We start from the raw sequence: 14,955 nt of genomic DNA, 5'->3' as shown, positions 1-14,955 counted from the left end.
GCTGCCTGCCTCTGGGGTCAGCGCATCTGGAAAGCAGAGGGGCTAGCCGCACCGTGGCATCAGGGTTCCTCTTCCAGACCGGGAATATTCGTGTCAACTTGGCCAAAAAACCCCATCCTGAGCCCCTGCCTTCCTCTCGGTCTTCTTGATGGTCAAGAGAGCACCTTTGGCCACTGCAGGAAGAAGCGAGCAGGGGACGTGGCTGCAGAGAGGGGAGGAGTTTCCCATCTGGAAGGCAGCCCCCTGTCAGCGGTGAGCTAGCAGAGGGCTGGGTGCCGCCCTGAGGAGGCTCACTTCTGGCCTGGAGGACGGGGATGAGACATGTGTTGTTTAGAAATGGGGACACGTGCCAGAGGCAGGGTAGGGAGTAGGTAGGATGCGGTCTGTGAAACACTCCCCATGAACCTGCACAGCACGTTGTCCCACAGAAAGAAAGAATCTGCTTCACTCAAATCCAGCACTTTCTTGCCGTCTGACTGGTGGACCGCAGTCTGGATCAGGCACGCTGGCCAGTGCTGTGTTCCTCTACACACACACACACACACACACACACACACAGGCACAGCTACTCTCTAAGAACCACTGAAAATACATCCAACCTGGTTTCCTGCCAAGAGGTATGTCAGGTCAACTCTAACACATAACAGGGACAGAGCAGGATGGTCAGAGGGAGGCAGTGGCCCCTGGGCTTTGGGCACAAAGGGACAGGAGAGGCTGGACCCCAGTCATCACTGCCCTGTGTCCTCCGGTCATCTATGGCTTCTGTGTCCAAGGAGAGAGTGAGGATTCCTCCTCTTTGCTGCACCTCCACACATATTGACAGTACCTGGGCTTATGATCAGGCAAGAGCTGGGAGAAGGGCAGCTTGATGGCACAGGGGCTAATAAATCAGGACATGACCTTACTGTGTGAACCTCGAGCACCAAACTGTGAGCATTGTCCACCTAGACACCTCCCAGAGGAGCGAGCAGCTCAAGTAACAATGCCCGAGTCACTGAGTGCCAGCCGTGTGTGCAGGAGCATCCCACGGACTATACAGTAGGGGCAGTATCTCCATCTGCAGATGAAGAGGACCAGGCTCAGAGATGTTTGTTGACACAGGTATACGATTTTAACCATTTGCTCCACATCTGTCCAACGAACGAATCTGCTTGCTGAGGAAGGATGGAACACCTCCGCCCTCAAGAGGAGTGCAGAGCTGATCCCTCTGAGAGGTGGTGGAAGGTGGGCGGAGGAGAAGCACAGCAGCTTTCGGAAAGTAAACACTCCATGACTCATACTCCTGACCGCCCTAGGCAACAGTCTCTGTAGCGTGCAATCTGGCCTCTCTCTCCTGCCAAGGGCAATCTGGGTCAACAGGGGCAGGGAGGAGCCCAGCCATGAGGCCCCATAGCCAAGGTGCCTTGGCCCAGAAAACACAAGGGGCTTTGATGCCTCAGAAAGCAGTGGCTCTCCCCCTAGGATGCTGTGGCCATTCTTGGGCAGGGCCCGGCCTCCAGGCAGGGCCTTCGTGGGGAGGCCACATCTGGGAGCCAGGACAACTCCTTAAAGGCAGAAACCCCAGGGCTGCTGCCTATGAGTTGTGTGACCTTGGGCAGGTGAGTAATCTCTTGAAGCCTCAGTTTTCTGGTCTATGAAATGGAAAGGTTACTCTAACAGTTACAGTGTCTATCTTAAAGGTTGCTGGGAGGAATAAAGAAAGGCACGCTTGTGAAATACTCAGCACATTGTTCGGCTCGTAACATTTGCCCAGAAAATGGAAGTGCTAGTACTGCTGATCTCTGGGATTCTCAGAAGCTTCCCACCAGACCAAACTCAGCCCTTGGGTTAGAAATTGCTCCTCCCCCTCACTCCCTACCCCAGCCCCACAGAGACCCTCAGTAGCCTGCCTCTCACTCAGGCAACCCCTGTAAAACTCATACAAACAATCCTTATTAGCCAACCTCAGCAGGTCTCTGTGTCTTCAAGCTAAAATAAAATCAATCGGAAAATGCATCTCAAAGGCTCCCTTGTTGTGCCTTGCTGTCAAAACCCTAAGTCCACACTTTTCAAGTTGGGGTATAGGCACCCCTGGGATATATGGGGGTATGCCAGGAATCCATGAGGCCACAGGCTAAATATAACACACTGGGGGAAAGTTAAAACATTTAAACCGAAGCTAACTTAAAACACTCTTTTCATGTTAAAATAAATAGGACATAGAATGTACATTGCCATGAATGTTTAAGATGAAGCAATATTTCAGGGGTAGTTCAAGCTTTCAGTGGGCACCCCTTTCTCCCTGGTTGGATGTGTTTTACCCTGCCCACCAGCAAGGGGTGCTTTTCTACAAAGGCCTGAGAAGCCCCACGTAAGCAGGGAGGGGCAGCTGGGTTTCTTCTTGGGAACACCGTAGTGTCTTCCTGACTCACCCCCATGCTCCCAGGAGCTGGTCCGTGTCCTTGGAAGAGGTGGCCCACACAGCCCAGTGTCTGGGAGGCAGCCTCACTGCTACCATCAAAACACGACTGGCTTGCTCTCCTGGCAGAACAGCAAGAGCCAGCCTGGTTTCCAGCTTCCCGGCTGCACCGAAGGTTTAAGAGGTCCAAGGACAATCAGACCTTGCTTTCTGCCCTCTCATCTATTCTTGCTCAGCTCACAGAGAACCCACCTGGCTAGCAGTTGGTGTTTGAGCCCCAGGGTGGGACAGAGCACAGATGCTACTCAGCAAATGCTCACTCTGGCCATCCTGACGGCATTGTCTCCTGGGGCTTCCAGCAAGGGGGACCTCCAAAGGATTAAGGGTGACTGGGGAGTTTTCACCAGGGTCCAGGTCCTCCTTCACCTGTGAGGGACCAACAATGTGGCTGGTGCGGCTTCCAGCTGCATACAGACCTGTAGTGAGAACTCAGTTCCTGTGGCTGTGAAGGTGACTAAGTCTGTTCTTTGCGACCTTCCTTTTTGCAGGTTTCCTGAGCCAAGTGAAGCTCTGTCTTGGAGAAGCAGGAGTAGAAGGGCCTGCACATAATGGCACAGGGGGACCCCCAGGATGGGTGGGGAGATGCATCTCCCCTCTGCAGCTTGACTGGGGAGGCTTATGACCCCGGGATGCTGAGCATCAACTTGGAGAGTGAGAATGAGGCTCCTGGAAAGGCAGGAGACCAAGGGGCCACTGGTGACCTTGATCAGCAGGCCCGACCAAGGGGCAGCTCCCAAGTGACCGAGGACAATCCTGACTTGCTCTGGAAGCATCCAGCCTGCAGGAAGGAAGAGAAATTCTCTGGCTCCTTTAGTGCCGCAGGCGTGGGGAAGAAACCCATGGCACCACCGAGGAAGAAGGCCAGTTGGGAAAGAGATGCGTCAAAGATCACCCCAACGGAGGCCTCCCCCAGAGCAAGCATGACTCCCTGTGCCCTCCCCAGGGGCCTCGCGCGCAAGTGGTTCGGGGAGACGCAACTTCCTAGGGCCTCATTACCTGCTGGTGATGAGGGAGACTCAAGGGCAAATCTGGACGCCACCCTCGGGGTCCCATCCAACTTCCTTGGTTCTGCAAGGTACTTCCGTGCACAGAAGGATGGAGACAAGTCCCCAGACAGCTCCTCTGCGGGGGAGTGTGTCCCCAAAGCAGGGGGCAGTTGGGACCTCTCCACACAAGAGACACACACACCAGCCCAGGTGTCGGCTACCCAGGCCCACCGGGCAGCGGAGGAGGCTCTGGCCAAAGCACGGAAGGGCTCTAAGGACCCGAACCCGGCGGGCTCCGGGGAGGGCAGGCAGGGCGAGGCACGTCCCTACAAGTGCCTGCGGGGTGGGAGGGCCGTCCAGAAGTCGCCGGGCGCTAAGCCTTACGCGTGCGAGCTGTGCGGGAAGGCGTACTCCCACCGGGCCACACTCCAGCAGCACCAGCGCCTGCACACAGGCGAGCGGCCTTACCGGTGCCCCTTCTGCGACAAGACCTACACCTGGTCCTCCGATCACCGCAAGCACATCCGCACGCACACGGGCGAGAAACCCTACCCGTGCCCGGACTGCGGGAAGGCCTTCGTGCGCTCCTCGGACCTGCGCAAACACCAGCGCAACATGCACAGCAACGACAAGCCCTTCCCGTGCGCCGAGTGCGGCCTGACCTTCAACAAGCCGCTGTCGCTGCTGCGCCACCAGCGCACGCACCTGGGAGAGAAGCCCTTCCGCTGCCCCACCTGCGATCGGGAGTTCGCCGTGGCCAGCCGGATGATGGAGCACCAGCGCGTGCACTCGGGCGAGCGGCCCTTCCCCTGCCCCACCTGCGGCAAGTGCTTCACCAAATCCTCCAACCTGCTGGAGCACCAGACGCTGCACACCGGCCAGAGGCCCTTCAAGTGCGCCGACTGCGGCGTGGCCTTTGCGCAGCCCTCGCGCCTGGCGCGCCACCAGCGCATCCACACGGGCGAGCGGCCCTTTCCTTGCGCGCAGTGTGGCCAGGCCTTCGCGCGCTCCTCCACCCTGAAGCGGCACCAACAGATCCACTCCGGGGAGAAGGGCTTCCTCTGCGCCGAGTGCGGCCGGGCCTTCCGCGTGGCCTCGGAGCTGGCCCAGCACATTCGGGTGCACAACGGCGAGAGGCCCTACCAGTGCGCCGACTGCAGCCAGGCCTTCACCCGGTCCAATCACCTCCGACGACACCGAGCCAAGCACCACAGCTGCAAGAAGGAGCCCGCCACCCCCTCCGACGACGACGAGTGAGGGCGCCTTCGGGGAAGGTGAAGAAGACACGGCGGACCTCGGGTACAGTGACAAAAAAGACGAGCCGCCTCCTGCCCTCAAAACCATTGGCAAATACCGAGAAAGCATCGGGGCTGATCCTCTCTAGAGAAAGGTCCTTTTCTGTTTTAACGTGAATAAAGAAATCCCCAGAAGCTTGGTCTCCTTGAGGGAATCCTCCGAAGCAAAAAAGCATACCTGTGGGGATGGGAGAGTTAATCCAAAAGCTTTGTATAATAAAGTTTTATTAAAGTATAAAGGAGATAGAGAAAGCTTCTGACATAGGCATCAGAAGGGGGGCAGAAAGAGTACCCCCTTGCTAGTGTTAGCAGTGGAGTTATATACTCTCCAATGAATCAAAAGAATGTCTGGAGGCTGTCAAGACCTCACCAGACCTACTCCCATAATTTACATTTTAAGGTAACAGGATTAGCCAGGAGGTTTAATCCAGAGACTGTCCTCAGGCAGGATACATTATTGTTATATAATCCTAAGGAATGTAGAGGGAAAAAGATTCTGTCCTTTCTTCCTCCTTGAGAATTCCAGACCCCTCTCTCGTTAGGGACCCCTAGACTTCTTATCAACCTGCCTAGGAAATGACTCTCTCAAAACCCCACAGATGGCTCAGCCTTTCAGTTTCCTGACAGATGACTTTACCCTGGGCAATGTCTTTATGAGTCGTGGCTTTGAATTAGAGAAGGCCTTTATCTTAGAGGGGCTTCCCTGGTGGCTCAGACTGTAAAGAATCTGCCCGCAATGCAGGAGACCTGGTTCCATCCCGGGGTCCCCAAGATCCCCTGGAGAAAGGAATGGCAACCCACTCCAGTATTCTTGCCTGGAGAATCCCATGAACAGAGGAGCCTGGCGGGTTGCAATCCAAGGGGTCTCAAACAGTTGGACATGAGTGAGCAACTAAAACATATTCTTTATCTTAGAGAGAGGGGTGTTTATGTTCTGTTTTGTTGTTATTCAGTGGCTAAGTTGTGTCATACTCTTTGCATCCCATGGGCTGCAGCAGACAAGGCCTCCCCGTCCCTCACTATCTCCCCGGAGTTTGCCCAAGTTCATGTCCATTGAATCGGTGATGCTTTCCAATCTTCTTATCCTCTGCTGCCCTCTTCTCCTTTTGCCTTCAATGTCCTATGTTTAGGGACCAGTTATCCTAGAAATCCACAACAGCCTTAGCATCTGGAAAAGAAGTCTACGCTCTCACAGTGCAGCTTAGTACCTGGAGCTAACCCCCAAGTCTCACCCACAAAATTCACACGTGCCTCCTCTCTGGACACCTCTCTTCTTGTTTCCACCCTGGGAGCTTCAGTTACATTTACAGAGGAATCTGCCCATTTATAGCAATATATACAAAATTTCTCCATATGAGCCTGCCCATGGTTCAGGGAAACTTTAAGGTTCATTTAAACTTATTGGGTCATGAGTTCCAATTTGAAGTAAATAAAATAAATCACCCCTTGCCCAAATGCCAATCAGCTTGTGTTCCACCATCATTAAAACCAGGTTTGAAAGCCTACCTGACTCACAGCTGTTCTCTAACAAGGTTAGAGTCATGTAAATTGAAATTTACATGACTAACAGCCAATCTTAAAGATTACTGACCCATCGATTTTGGCATAGTAGTTAGCTCTGGACCTCAACTGGGACGAATCCATGACGTAACAGAGTTCGTTGATGCATGGGGGCCGATAACACTTCTGATCTTGCCAAAGTTAAAGATACTCCACAGAAAAGGTAGTGTACTCTGCTTTTGAGGACATTTTTAGTATATTCCTAAAATCACCCCCAAAGTCTGCCAAATCTGAATTTCTCTTGTCCTTCATTTGATTTGGACCCAGGAGTGACTGCTAAATGGTCTTCTCATGCTTGACAGATGGGGGCCAACTAGAAGTGACATATGTCATCAGATCTTGTTTGACAAAGGTATCTTAGAGCTCTGACTGTATGCCTGGAGGTTTTGTGCGTGGATTCCCTTAGGTACATCTGCATGTCCAAACGACAGAGTTAGCTCGTTCTGGGTCTGGTACGAGAGCTGGTGATTGGGTTCCTAGTCCATCTGCATATTTACCAGTGATATGATCTTGAATTCAGCCTCTGTGTCTGAAATGGCAAAATAGAAATGATAATAATGGGGTAACAAAAGTGAACTTCATACTCCCGGGAGAAGGATGCAAAAGGGTTAGACTGGTAGAGAAGTCATAAAAACCAGCCATAACCTGGTGACTATGAACAGAATAGAGTCTAGTATTTGTTTTTTTTTGTTTTTTTTTTTCCCCTAGGTAATCAGTGAAATATTTGAAAACTGAAGTTACTATTTCTTTTCTTTGTATTCTTTTTAAGATGGTTGGTAGTAGAGTTATTTTCTCCTAATTAAAATTTTTGCTTTGGCCTATAATTTCTTAAGGTGGTTGTTCCCCAAACCAGTTCTTAGAATGGCTGTATAGAAATCACCTGGGATGTTTGTTAAATGCACACACTTGCTGAATCCTGGCCTTGAATATTGACACAGGTCTGTATGCATCTTATAATCTAATTTATAAAGCTTCCCTTGTGTTCTGGTGCACAGCTCAGTTGGGACCACTACTGGCATAATTAATATATTGGTGATGCTCAAATTTTATTTAGTAAACAGATAATGGAGGAATAAGAAGTGGGTGATATGGATGAGAGCATAGTAGAACTAGACTAAAAATAGGCACAAACAACTAGGACATCTCCTCACTTGGCCATGGTGGACTCAAACTAGCAAGCAGGTTTCGAAGTGTTCCATAATTTCATTTCTGACATGAGATGATGCAACAGCTAGGTATGGCTTCCCGATGGTTTCACTTTGAGGGAGAGAGTGAATTAACAGGCCAACTAGACAGGCTTGTTCTTTGTACTTTTGGAGCTCTATACTGAGTTTCTATAGGAGTATATAGTGTACTGAATATTATATAATATACTGAAGAGAACTTCATAATGAAAGGTTGTTGTTGAATCACGCGAATACACCAGGATTCTTGGCTCCCGGAGGAGAAGAATTCAATCCGGGGCCAGAGACAAGGCTTGATAGCTCAGAGCTTTTGTGTAATAAAGTTTTATTAAAGTATAAAGGAGATAGAGAAAGCTTCTGACATAGGCATCAGAAGGGGGCAAAAAGAGTACCCCCTGCTAGTCTTCAGCTAGATGAAAGGTTGTTGTTGAATCACGCGAATACACCAGGATTCTTGGCTCCTGGAGGAGAAGAATTCAATCCGGGGCCAGAGACAAGGCTTGATAGCTCAGAGCTTTTGTGTAATAAAGTTTTATTAAAGTATAAAGGAGATAGAGAAAGCTTCTGACATAGGCATCAGAAGGGGGCAAAAAGAGTACCCCCCTGCTAGTCTTCAGCTGGATGTTATATAGTCTCTAGCAGTCTGTTAATGAAAGAAAGGAATGTCTTAAAATTTAGAATGGCACCAAATGGTTTATCTTGGGCCATAAAATAATTAACTTGAATCTTAAAGAAGGACAGACCACAATACAAATAGTTTCATTTACATAGATTAGGGGAACAATATCTGAGTATAACATACTGGTTTGTCAAGTAGGTTTTGGGCCAAGAGGCGGAACCGACTTGGAGACAGAGTTTGGGGTAAAGGCGTAGTACATTAGCATAGCTTAAGACAAACATTTCCATAAGAAAAAGGCATTGGTTATCTCTAGGCTCAAGAATAGCTAACTTCAGGAGAAACCAGGTGTCATTATGGCAACACAGTATTTTAAGAGAAACCTCTCTTTAAATTTGTATAGAGAAGGAAAAAAATATTGCTAGTTTGTTTCCTCCTGCCGCTTAAGAGAGAGATAAAAATGTCTGACACTTGTAGGCTATTTCCTCCATTTGGAGACCCCTGGCCTTCCTGCCTGTTACCCTCTCATTCCCCCCTTTTCTTTTAGGAGAATTATGTTGCCTAGGGAAAAGGGGCGTCGTTCTCATTCCATAACTACTTCCGAGCTGACAAGGGGCGTTGTCCCTAAATTGGTGAGGCAACATATTCTCCTAATCCTCATATTGAGGATATCTGATCCAGGGGCCCAAAATAGTAGCTGGAGGAAGCTACAGCAGTAGCAGGAGTTTGAGCAACCATTTGTAACTTAAAAGCTTTCATGCGGCTAGAAACAAATCTAGTTATACAATTACAGATGCAGGCAACAGTCATTAAAACAAGTTAAAATCGAAATTAAAAGTCACATTATGTCCATAGTTAAAGTGCAAAGTGTTGGACCAGTCCATTTTAGGGTTGGTAAATGTCATCAGATGAAGAAGAGGCATCGCATGTGATTGTTGTCGAAGGTATTCACAGACTTGGAGAAAGTCTTTTCTTTGAAGTGGGGATGTCCACCACGGGAAGCCTTCTACTGACGAAGAGGGGAGCGCTCCACAGACCCAGCAGTTAGACCAATTGTGGAATGCAGCATAGGAGTGAGCCCAAGACAGGAAGACATTGTCTTGAGGATCCAACGGCAGACTCAGGATATTTGGAGTCAGCAGAAGTAAGCTCGCATAGGTTATCAGGTACATCTAAAAGGTACAAAGTCAGAGCATAGAAAGTAAAGACATAAAATGAAGTCACTTAATTTTGGTCAGGGTGCCACCTCTTAACTCGAGTATGATGTACCCACGAATCAATTCCTGGCACTTTGACAGCTGTGGGAGAAGAAAGAATAACCTGGTAAGGACCTTCCCAGAGAGGCTCGAGGGATGGGCCCCCAGATCCCAATGTTTTTATGAGGACCTCGGTTCCTGGCTCAAATAGAGGCTTGTTTGTCTCGGAGGCTGGGTCAGGAGTCGTCTCCCGGAGTTCTGTTAAGGCCTGTTGAAAAGCTGAGAGCTGAGTTACATGATTAGTTAATTCCAAGGCTTCAGGATCTATAACAATGTCTGTGCGTAAGAATGGCCTTCCATAAATACATTCAAAGGGGGACAGTCCCTCCTTTTTTGGGGCAGTTCGAGCCCTCATTAAAGCTATGGGTAGGACTTTAATCCGTTTGTCCTGCGTCTCTTGAGTTAATTTGCGCAGATGTCTTTTGATAATGTCACTAGCTTTTTCAACTTTTCCGGAGGACTGGGGTCTCCAGGAACAGTGTAAGTGATATTCTATTCCTAGAGCTTTAGACACCCCCTGAGTTACAGCAGCTTTAAAGGCGGAGCCATTGTCACTCTGAAGGCTCCGTGCAGCCCAAACCTGGGGGTAATTTCATGGATTAAAATCTTTATAACCTCCTTAGCCTGTTCACTACGACTGGGAAAAGCCTCAATCCATCCAGTAAAGGTATCTACCCAAACTTGTAAGCAAGAATATCCATTAGCTTTTGGCATGTGAGTAAAATCAATTTCCCAATCTTCTCCAGGATACTTCCCACTTCGTTGTAATCCAGATTTTGCTAGCTTTTCAGTCTTTGGGTTATTTTTTTGACAAATCTCACACCTTTTGATAATATTCTTTAAAGTTTTCATTACATTTTTACCTTCAAACAAACGAGAAACCATTTGGTAAGTACTCTCGGCACCCAAATGAAAACTCTGATGTAAACCCTTAAGAATTTTCCACTGAGCATTTTCAGGAATTATTAATCGTCCATCCTCAGACTGTAACCATCCTTTATCAGTAATCTTTGCTCCTCGTTTTTCATATCTTTCTAATTCTTCCTCAGTATATTGTGGTCTTTCCTGTTCCACAGGACCTGTCCAGATCAAAGGCGTCTGTAGTGAAGGGGTTTCGTAAAGTGCCGCTTTTCTGGCTTGGCAGTCAGCCAGATGATTACCTTCCGCTATTTTACTCCCATCCCTGCTGTGCCCTTTGCAGTGCATAACAGCTACTTCTTTAGGACAATATATAGCAGTTAAAAGTCTCTCGATCTCTCTGAAATGCTTAATAGGTTCTCCTGTTGCTGTTTTAAAGTGTCTCTCTCTCCATATTGTAGCATGAGCATGTAAAGTCAAATAGGCATACTTAGAATCTGTGTAGATATTTACCCGCTGCCCTTTGCTTAACTCTAGAGCTCGGGTCAGGGCCACAAGCTCCGCTAACTGAGCACTGGTTCCCTGGGGGAGAGATTTTGCTTCCAAAACCTGTTCAGCAGTCACCACGGCGTAACCTGCTTTATGCTTTCCATCCTGAACAAAAGAACTGCCATCTGTAAATATTTCCATGTCAGGATTGTCTAATGGGGTATCCTTTAGATCCTCTCGAGCTGCATAGTTTAAAGTTAGGAATTGAGAACAATCGTGATCAGGTGTTTCATTTTCCTTCTCAGGAAGGAAAGTGGCAGGATTTAAATTTCCACAGACTTTAAGCTTAGTTACTGGTCCTAACAACAATGACTGATACTTAAGAAGCCTACTGTCTGTCATCCAACTATTAACCTTAGAATTTAAGATTCCACTCACATCATGAGAAGTCAGTACAGTAAGGTTTCGTCCATTAATTATTTTTAAAGCTTCAGGTGCTAATAAGGCCGCTGCCCCAATTACTCTTAGGCAGTGGGGCCACCCACGTGAAACTACATCTAATTCTCTGCTTGGATAAGCAACAGGTGGCTGGTGAGGCCCTCGGGGTTGTGTCAAAACTCCCAATGCCACACCTTTTCTTTCAGTGACAAACAAATTAAATTCTGACCCTGTGGGCAAGCTCAGAGCTGGAGCTTGCAGGAGAGCAGTCTGAAGAACCTTAAAAGCCTTTTGAGTTTCTGGAGACCAAACCAGTTTGTCGGTTTGGGCCTGCTGAGTTTCAGCTATAAGTTTATATAAAGGCCGGGCAAGTTCCCCATAACCCGGAATCCAAATTCGACAGTAACTGTGATTCCCAAAAATCCTCTCAATTGTCTTAAAGTCATAGGTAGGGGGTGATTTAGTATAGATTTAATTCTCTCAGGGCCTATGGCCCTAGTCCCTTCTGATATGATTAGGCCCAGATATCTAACCGATTGTTGACAAAGCTGAGCCTTTTCTCTTGATGCCTTGTAACCACAGTCCGCCAGAAAGTTTAAGAAATCTTCAGAGGCTCGCGAACAAGCTTCCTCTGTCTCAGCACAGAGCAAAATATCATCTACATATTGTAACACCATTGTTTCAGAGCTATTAAAGTTTTGTAGATCTCGTGACAAACTTTGTCCGAATAAGTGAGGACTGTCACGAAATCCCTGGGGCAAAACTGTCCAGGTTAATTGAGAAGCTGACTGCATAGGGTCTTCAAAGGCAAATAGGAATTGACTTTCTTCCGCCAAAGGCACTGAATAGAAGGCATCTTTTAAATCAATTACTGAGAAACATTTGGCCCGTTCAGGAATTTCAGACAATAGAGTATAAGGATTAGGCACTACGGGGTGTAAAGGAACTACAGCCTCATTTATTATTCGTAAATCTTGAACTAGTCTCCATTTACCATTCGATTTCTTTATACCCAAAATAGGAGTGTTGTAAGGACTGTTACAGGAAATTAATAGTCCCTGTTCCTTTAAATTTTCAATGATGGGTTTTAACCCTTCCTTAACTTCAGGTTTCAGTGGATACTGCTTCTTATGTGGAAATACGTGCGGGTCTTTGAGCTTAACAACTACAGGAATAGCATTTTGAGCTCGACCCACAGATTTTCCATCCGCCCATACTCTAGGATTTACATTTTGTTCAACTAAAGGGAAAGGGAGGGCTCCATATTCATGAAAACAGAGGCATGGACCTTGCTCAGTATATCTCTTCCCAAGAGGGGTGAGGGAGATTCTGGCACAATCAGAAACTCGTGTGAAAACAGCACAGAATCCCAGTTGCAAGATAAAGAATAACTGAAATAATACCTTTTGGCTCGTCCAGACAGTCCCATTACGGAAGCGGATCGGGAAGAAAGTGGCCCAGGGGCTTCAGTGAGCACAGAATAAGTTGCCCCAGTATCTAAAAGGAAATCGACGGATTGGCCCCCCACAACTATTAATACCCGGGGTTCCTCAGGTGTAATTAGGACGGGAGCTTGTGTGGGGACCCCCGGGCACCTTCAGTCCTGATTGTCTTGAGAGTCCGACCCGGGAGACCTACGCCTCTGGGGGCAGTCTCTCTTCCAGTGTGGTCCTTTGCAGACCGGACATGGAGCCGGGGGCGGCTTAGATGCCTGAGGGCAATCCCGCTTGAGGTGCCCCTCCTTTCCACAGTAGTAGCAAGCCCATCTCTTTTCACCTGGGCCCCTCTGGGCACTTTTCTCAGGCTGTTTAAGAACGTTTTTCATAGCCATGGCGAAGGCTTCCGCCTTTTCCTTTGTCTTTTTTTGTCTTTCTTTCTTTTCCTCATATTCCCTACCATAATAGACTGTCTGAGCCAGTTGTAACAGAGTATCTAAAGACTGATTTGGTCCATACGCCTGTTTTAATAGCTTACGGCAGATATCTGGAGCCGACTGAGTGAGAAATCTATCCTTTAAGATCACTTTTCCCTCTTCACTTTCGGGATCAATCTCAGTGAATCTGCGAAGGCCTTCTCTCAGTCTATCTAGGAATTTACCAGGAGCTTCTTTTTCCTCCTGTTCTATATCTGCCAATTTGCCATAGTTTAAAGGCTTAGAACGTGCCTGTCTAAGTCCTTCAAGAATACATCTAACAAAATGATTCTGATCCCATCTTCCTTTAGCTGTGTTGTAGTCCCAGTCTGGTTCTATAGTTGGGACCGCCTGATTCCCAGTGGGGAGGGCCGCTATCTCGTTCTCCCTCTTCCCTACTGATTCATTACCAAGCCATTCATCTCCATAAGCAACCGCTTTTCCCAAAACTCGAGTCTTTGACTCGGGAGTCAGCGTTTGTCCCAAGATATACATCACATCCTTCCAAGTGAGGTCATAAAGCAGAGTAACACCTTTTAAAGCTCTAATATATTTTTCTGGGTCATCTAAATAGTCTCCCAGATCCTCCTTGATTCTTTGTATTTCTTGATAAGAAAAAGGCTTATTAACTCTCACAGACTGATTATTTCTCCCGGTGGGTGTTTCATAAAGAGGCAACAGCTTCTGTGGCTGTTCCTCAGTCTCTCTGGCTGCTCTGCGCATATGATCCCAGGGATAGATTGGAGAAACCTGTTTTTCCTCTTCTCTTTGTCTCCTGTCCTCCATCTCATCTCTTACTTCGATGGTCTGAGTTTCTACTGAAACCAGAGTAGTCTGAGGTTGTACTGAGACAGGAGTTGTTTGGACCTCCATGTGGGCAGTTTGAATCCCAGTTTGGAGTCCCCAGCAAGGGGGCAAAGTAAGAGGACAGGAGGGAGCTGAAGGTTTCACGCCCAAATCTATACCCTTAGGACATAAGTCTGGCATATTTCGCAGAGAGTAAAAGGGCAACACATATGCTACTTCTACCCATTTCCCTTGTTCCTTACAGAACCGGTCTAATTGTAGAACAGTATTATACTTAAGAGACCCTCCAACTGGCCACTGTTCGCCGTCCTCCAATGGATACCGTGGCCATGCAGTATCACATAGGAAGACCAGGTGTGTCTTCTTTAAGCCCTGGGGATCAAATCTATCCCAGTTTTTCAGGATACAGTTCAAAGGAGTGAGGCTGGAATTGTTAGCTCCCATCTGTAAGAGAGAAAAAAAGCGACCAGCGCTATTTTTTCTACCGGAGGCGTCCCTCCCTGCTCTAGATGGGGGTGTAGACAGACGTTACACCAAAAGCTTTTCCTTCCTGGTCGGACTTAGTCTGTCCCTTACCGACGCAGGCGCCGTACTCGTCCCTCCTGGTTCTACCACCGAGATGGGGTGGGGATGTACCAGGGGTAGACTTGATAGCATCCCTACTTGACGTCCAGCTCTTCACCCTTAACCTTTTTTGCCTCTGATGTCACCTGGGGTGAATCAGAGTAACCTTCCGGAATGCCTCCCAAGCTAAAACCGCTGTGGGAAACATTCGTCACCTGAGTGCCTGTGCACGACCCTGAGTATTTCCTGACTACAATAAGACCGACGCGAACATAAAACTGAGATGTTCTTTCCAAGCATCACCACACCAGTATAACAGCCTCCTCTGATCCACTAAGAGCCGGCGTTACCAAAGGAAAAAACCCATCACAGTCCCAATCTGAGTAACCTTTAACCTCAGAGATGTTCTGGGAGCTAGAGCTCCATCTAGCTTCCGAACTTTCGATTCCTAGCGAGGCTAGGCGCTTTCTTGAATACCAATCCAAGTTTGGGACCTAAGCCACAGTATACAGTAACAATATAGATCACAAGT

The 14,955-nt window shown here is 48.1% G+C and overlaps 2 protein-coding genes and 1 long non-coding RNA gene across 4 annotated transcripts; 1 reads left to right on the top strand and 2 right to left on the bottom strand.

Moving 5' to 3' along the window:
- The first annotated feature begins 2,208 nt into the window (after positions 1 to 2,208).
- Positions 2,209 to 4,980, top strand: ZNF648 (zinc finger protein 648). The gene has a single exon (XM_055583654.1). The coding sequence runs from the start codon at positions 3,007 to 3,009 to the stop codon at positions 4,699 to 4,701; it is 1,695 nt and encodes a 564-aa protein (XP_055439629.1). The 5' UTR covers positions 2,209 to 3,006; the 3' UTR covers positions 4,702 to 4,980.
- A 2,811-nt stretch (positions 4,981 to 7,791) lies between these two features.
- LOC129653317 (uncharacterized) lies at positions 7,792 to 12,537 on the bottom strand. Its single transcript, XR_008715061.1, has 2 exons — positions 11,141 to 12,537; positions 7,792 to 9,271 (listed from the first exon to the last, which is right to left on the bottom strand). It is a non-coding gene; the product is annotated as an uncharacterized LOC129653317 (long non-coding RNA).
- LOC129653316 (uncharacterized) lies at positions 7,792 to 13,273 on the bottom strand. Of its 2 annotated transcripts, none has more exons than XR_008715060.1 (2): positions 12,544 to 13,273; positions 7,792 to 9,397 (listed from the first exon to the last, which is right to left on the bottom strand). XR_008715060.1 is itself a non-coding variant. In XM_055582872.1 (2 exons), exon 1 carries the CDS (start codon positions 11,102 to 11,104, stop codon positions 9,878 to 9,880), a length of 1,227 nt encoding a protein of 408 aa, XP_055438847.1. In that variant the 5' UTR covers positions 11,105 to 11,129; the 3' UTR covers positions 7,792 to 9,397; positions 9,486 to 9,877. The 2 variants fall into 2 exon arrangements, 1 of the variants encoding a protein (XP_055438847.1); XM_055582872.1 differs by lacking the exon at positions 12,544 to 13,273 and adding an exon at positions 9,486 to 11,129.
- Between the last annotated feature and the right edge of the window lie 1,682 nt (positions 13,274 to 14,955).

This window comes from Bubalus kerabau, chromosome 5 (assembly GCF_029407905.1).
Source record: "Bubalus kerabau isolate K-KA32 ecotype Philippines breed swamp buffalo chromosome 5, PCC_UOA_SB_1v2, whole genome shotgun sequence".
In the NCBI taxonomy this organism is placed as follows: domain Eukaryota; kingdom Metazoa; phylum Chordata; class Mammalia; order Artiodactyla; family Bovidae; genus Bubalus; species Bubalus kerabau.
Note: the sequence above shows the minus strand (reverse complement) of the source record. Positions and strands in the feature narration are given on the sequence as shown.

What these genes read in the sequence shown, in the direction of transcription:
- LOC129653316 (XM_055582872.1), bottom strand. Translation starts at nt 11,104, where the DNA reads ATGACAGACAGTAGGCTTCTTAAGTATCAGTCATTGTTGTTAGGACCA.
- ZNF648 (XM_055583654.1), top strand. Translation starts at nt 3,007, where the DNA reads ATGGCACAGGGGGACCCCCAGGATGGGTGGGGAGATGCATCTCCCCTC.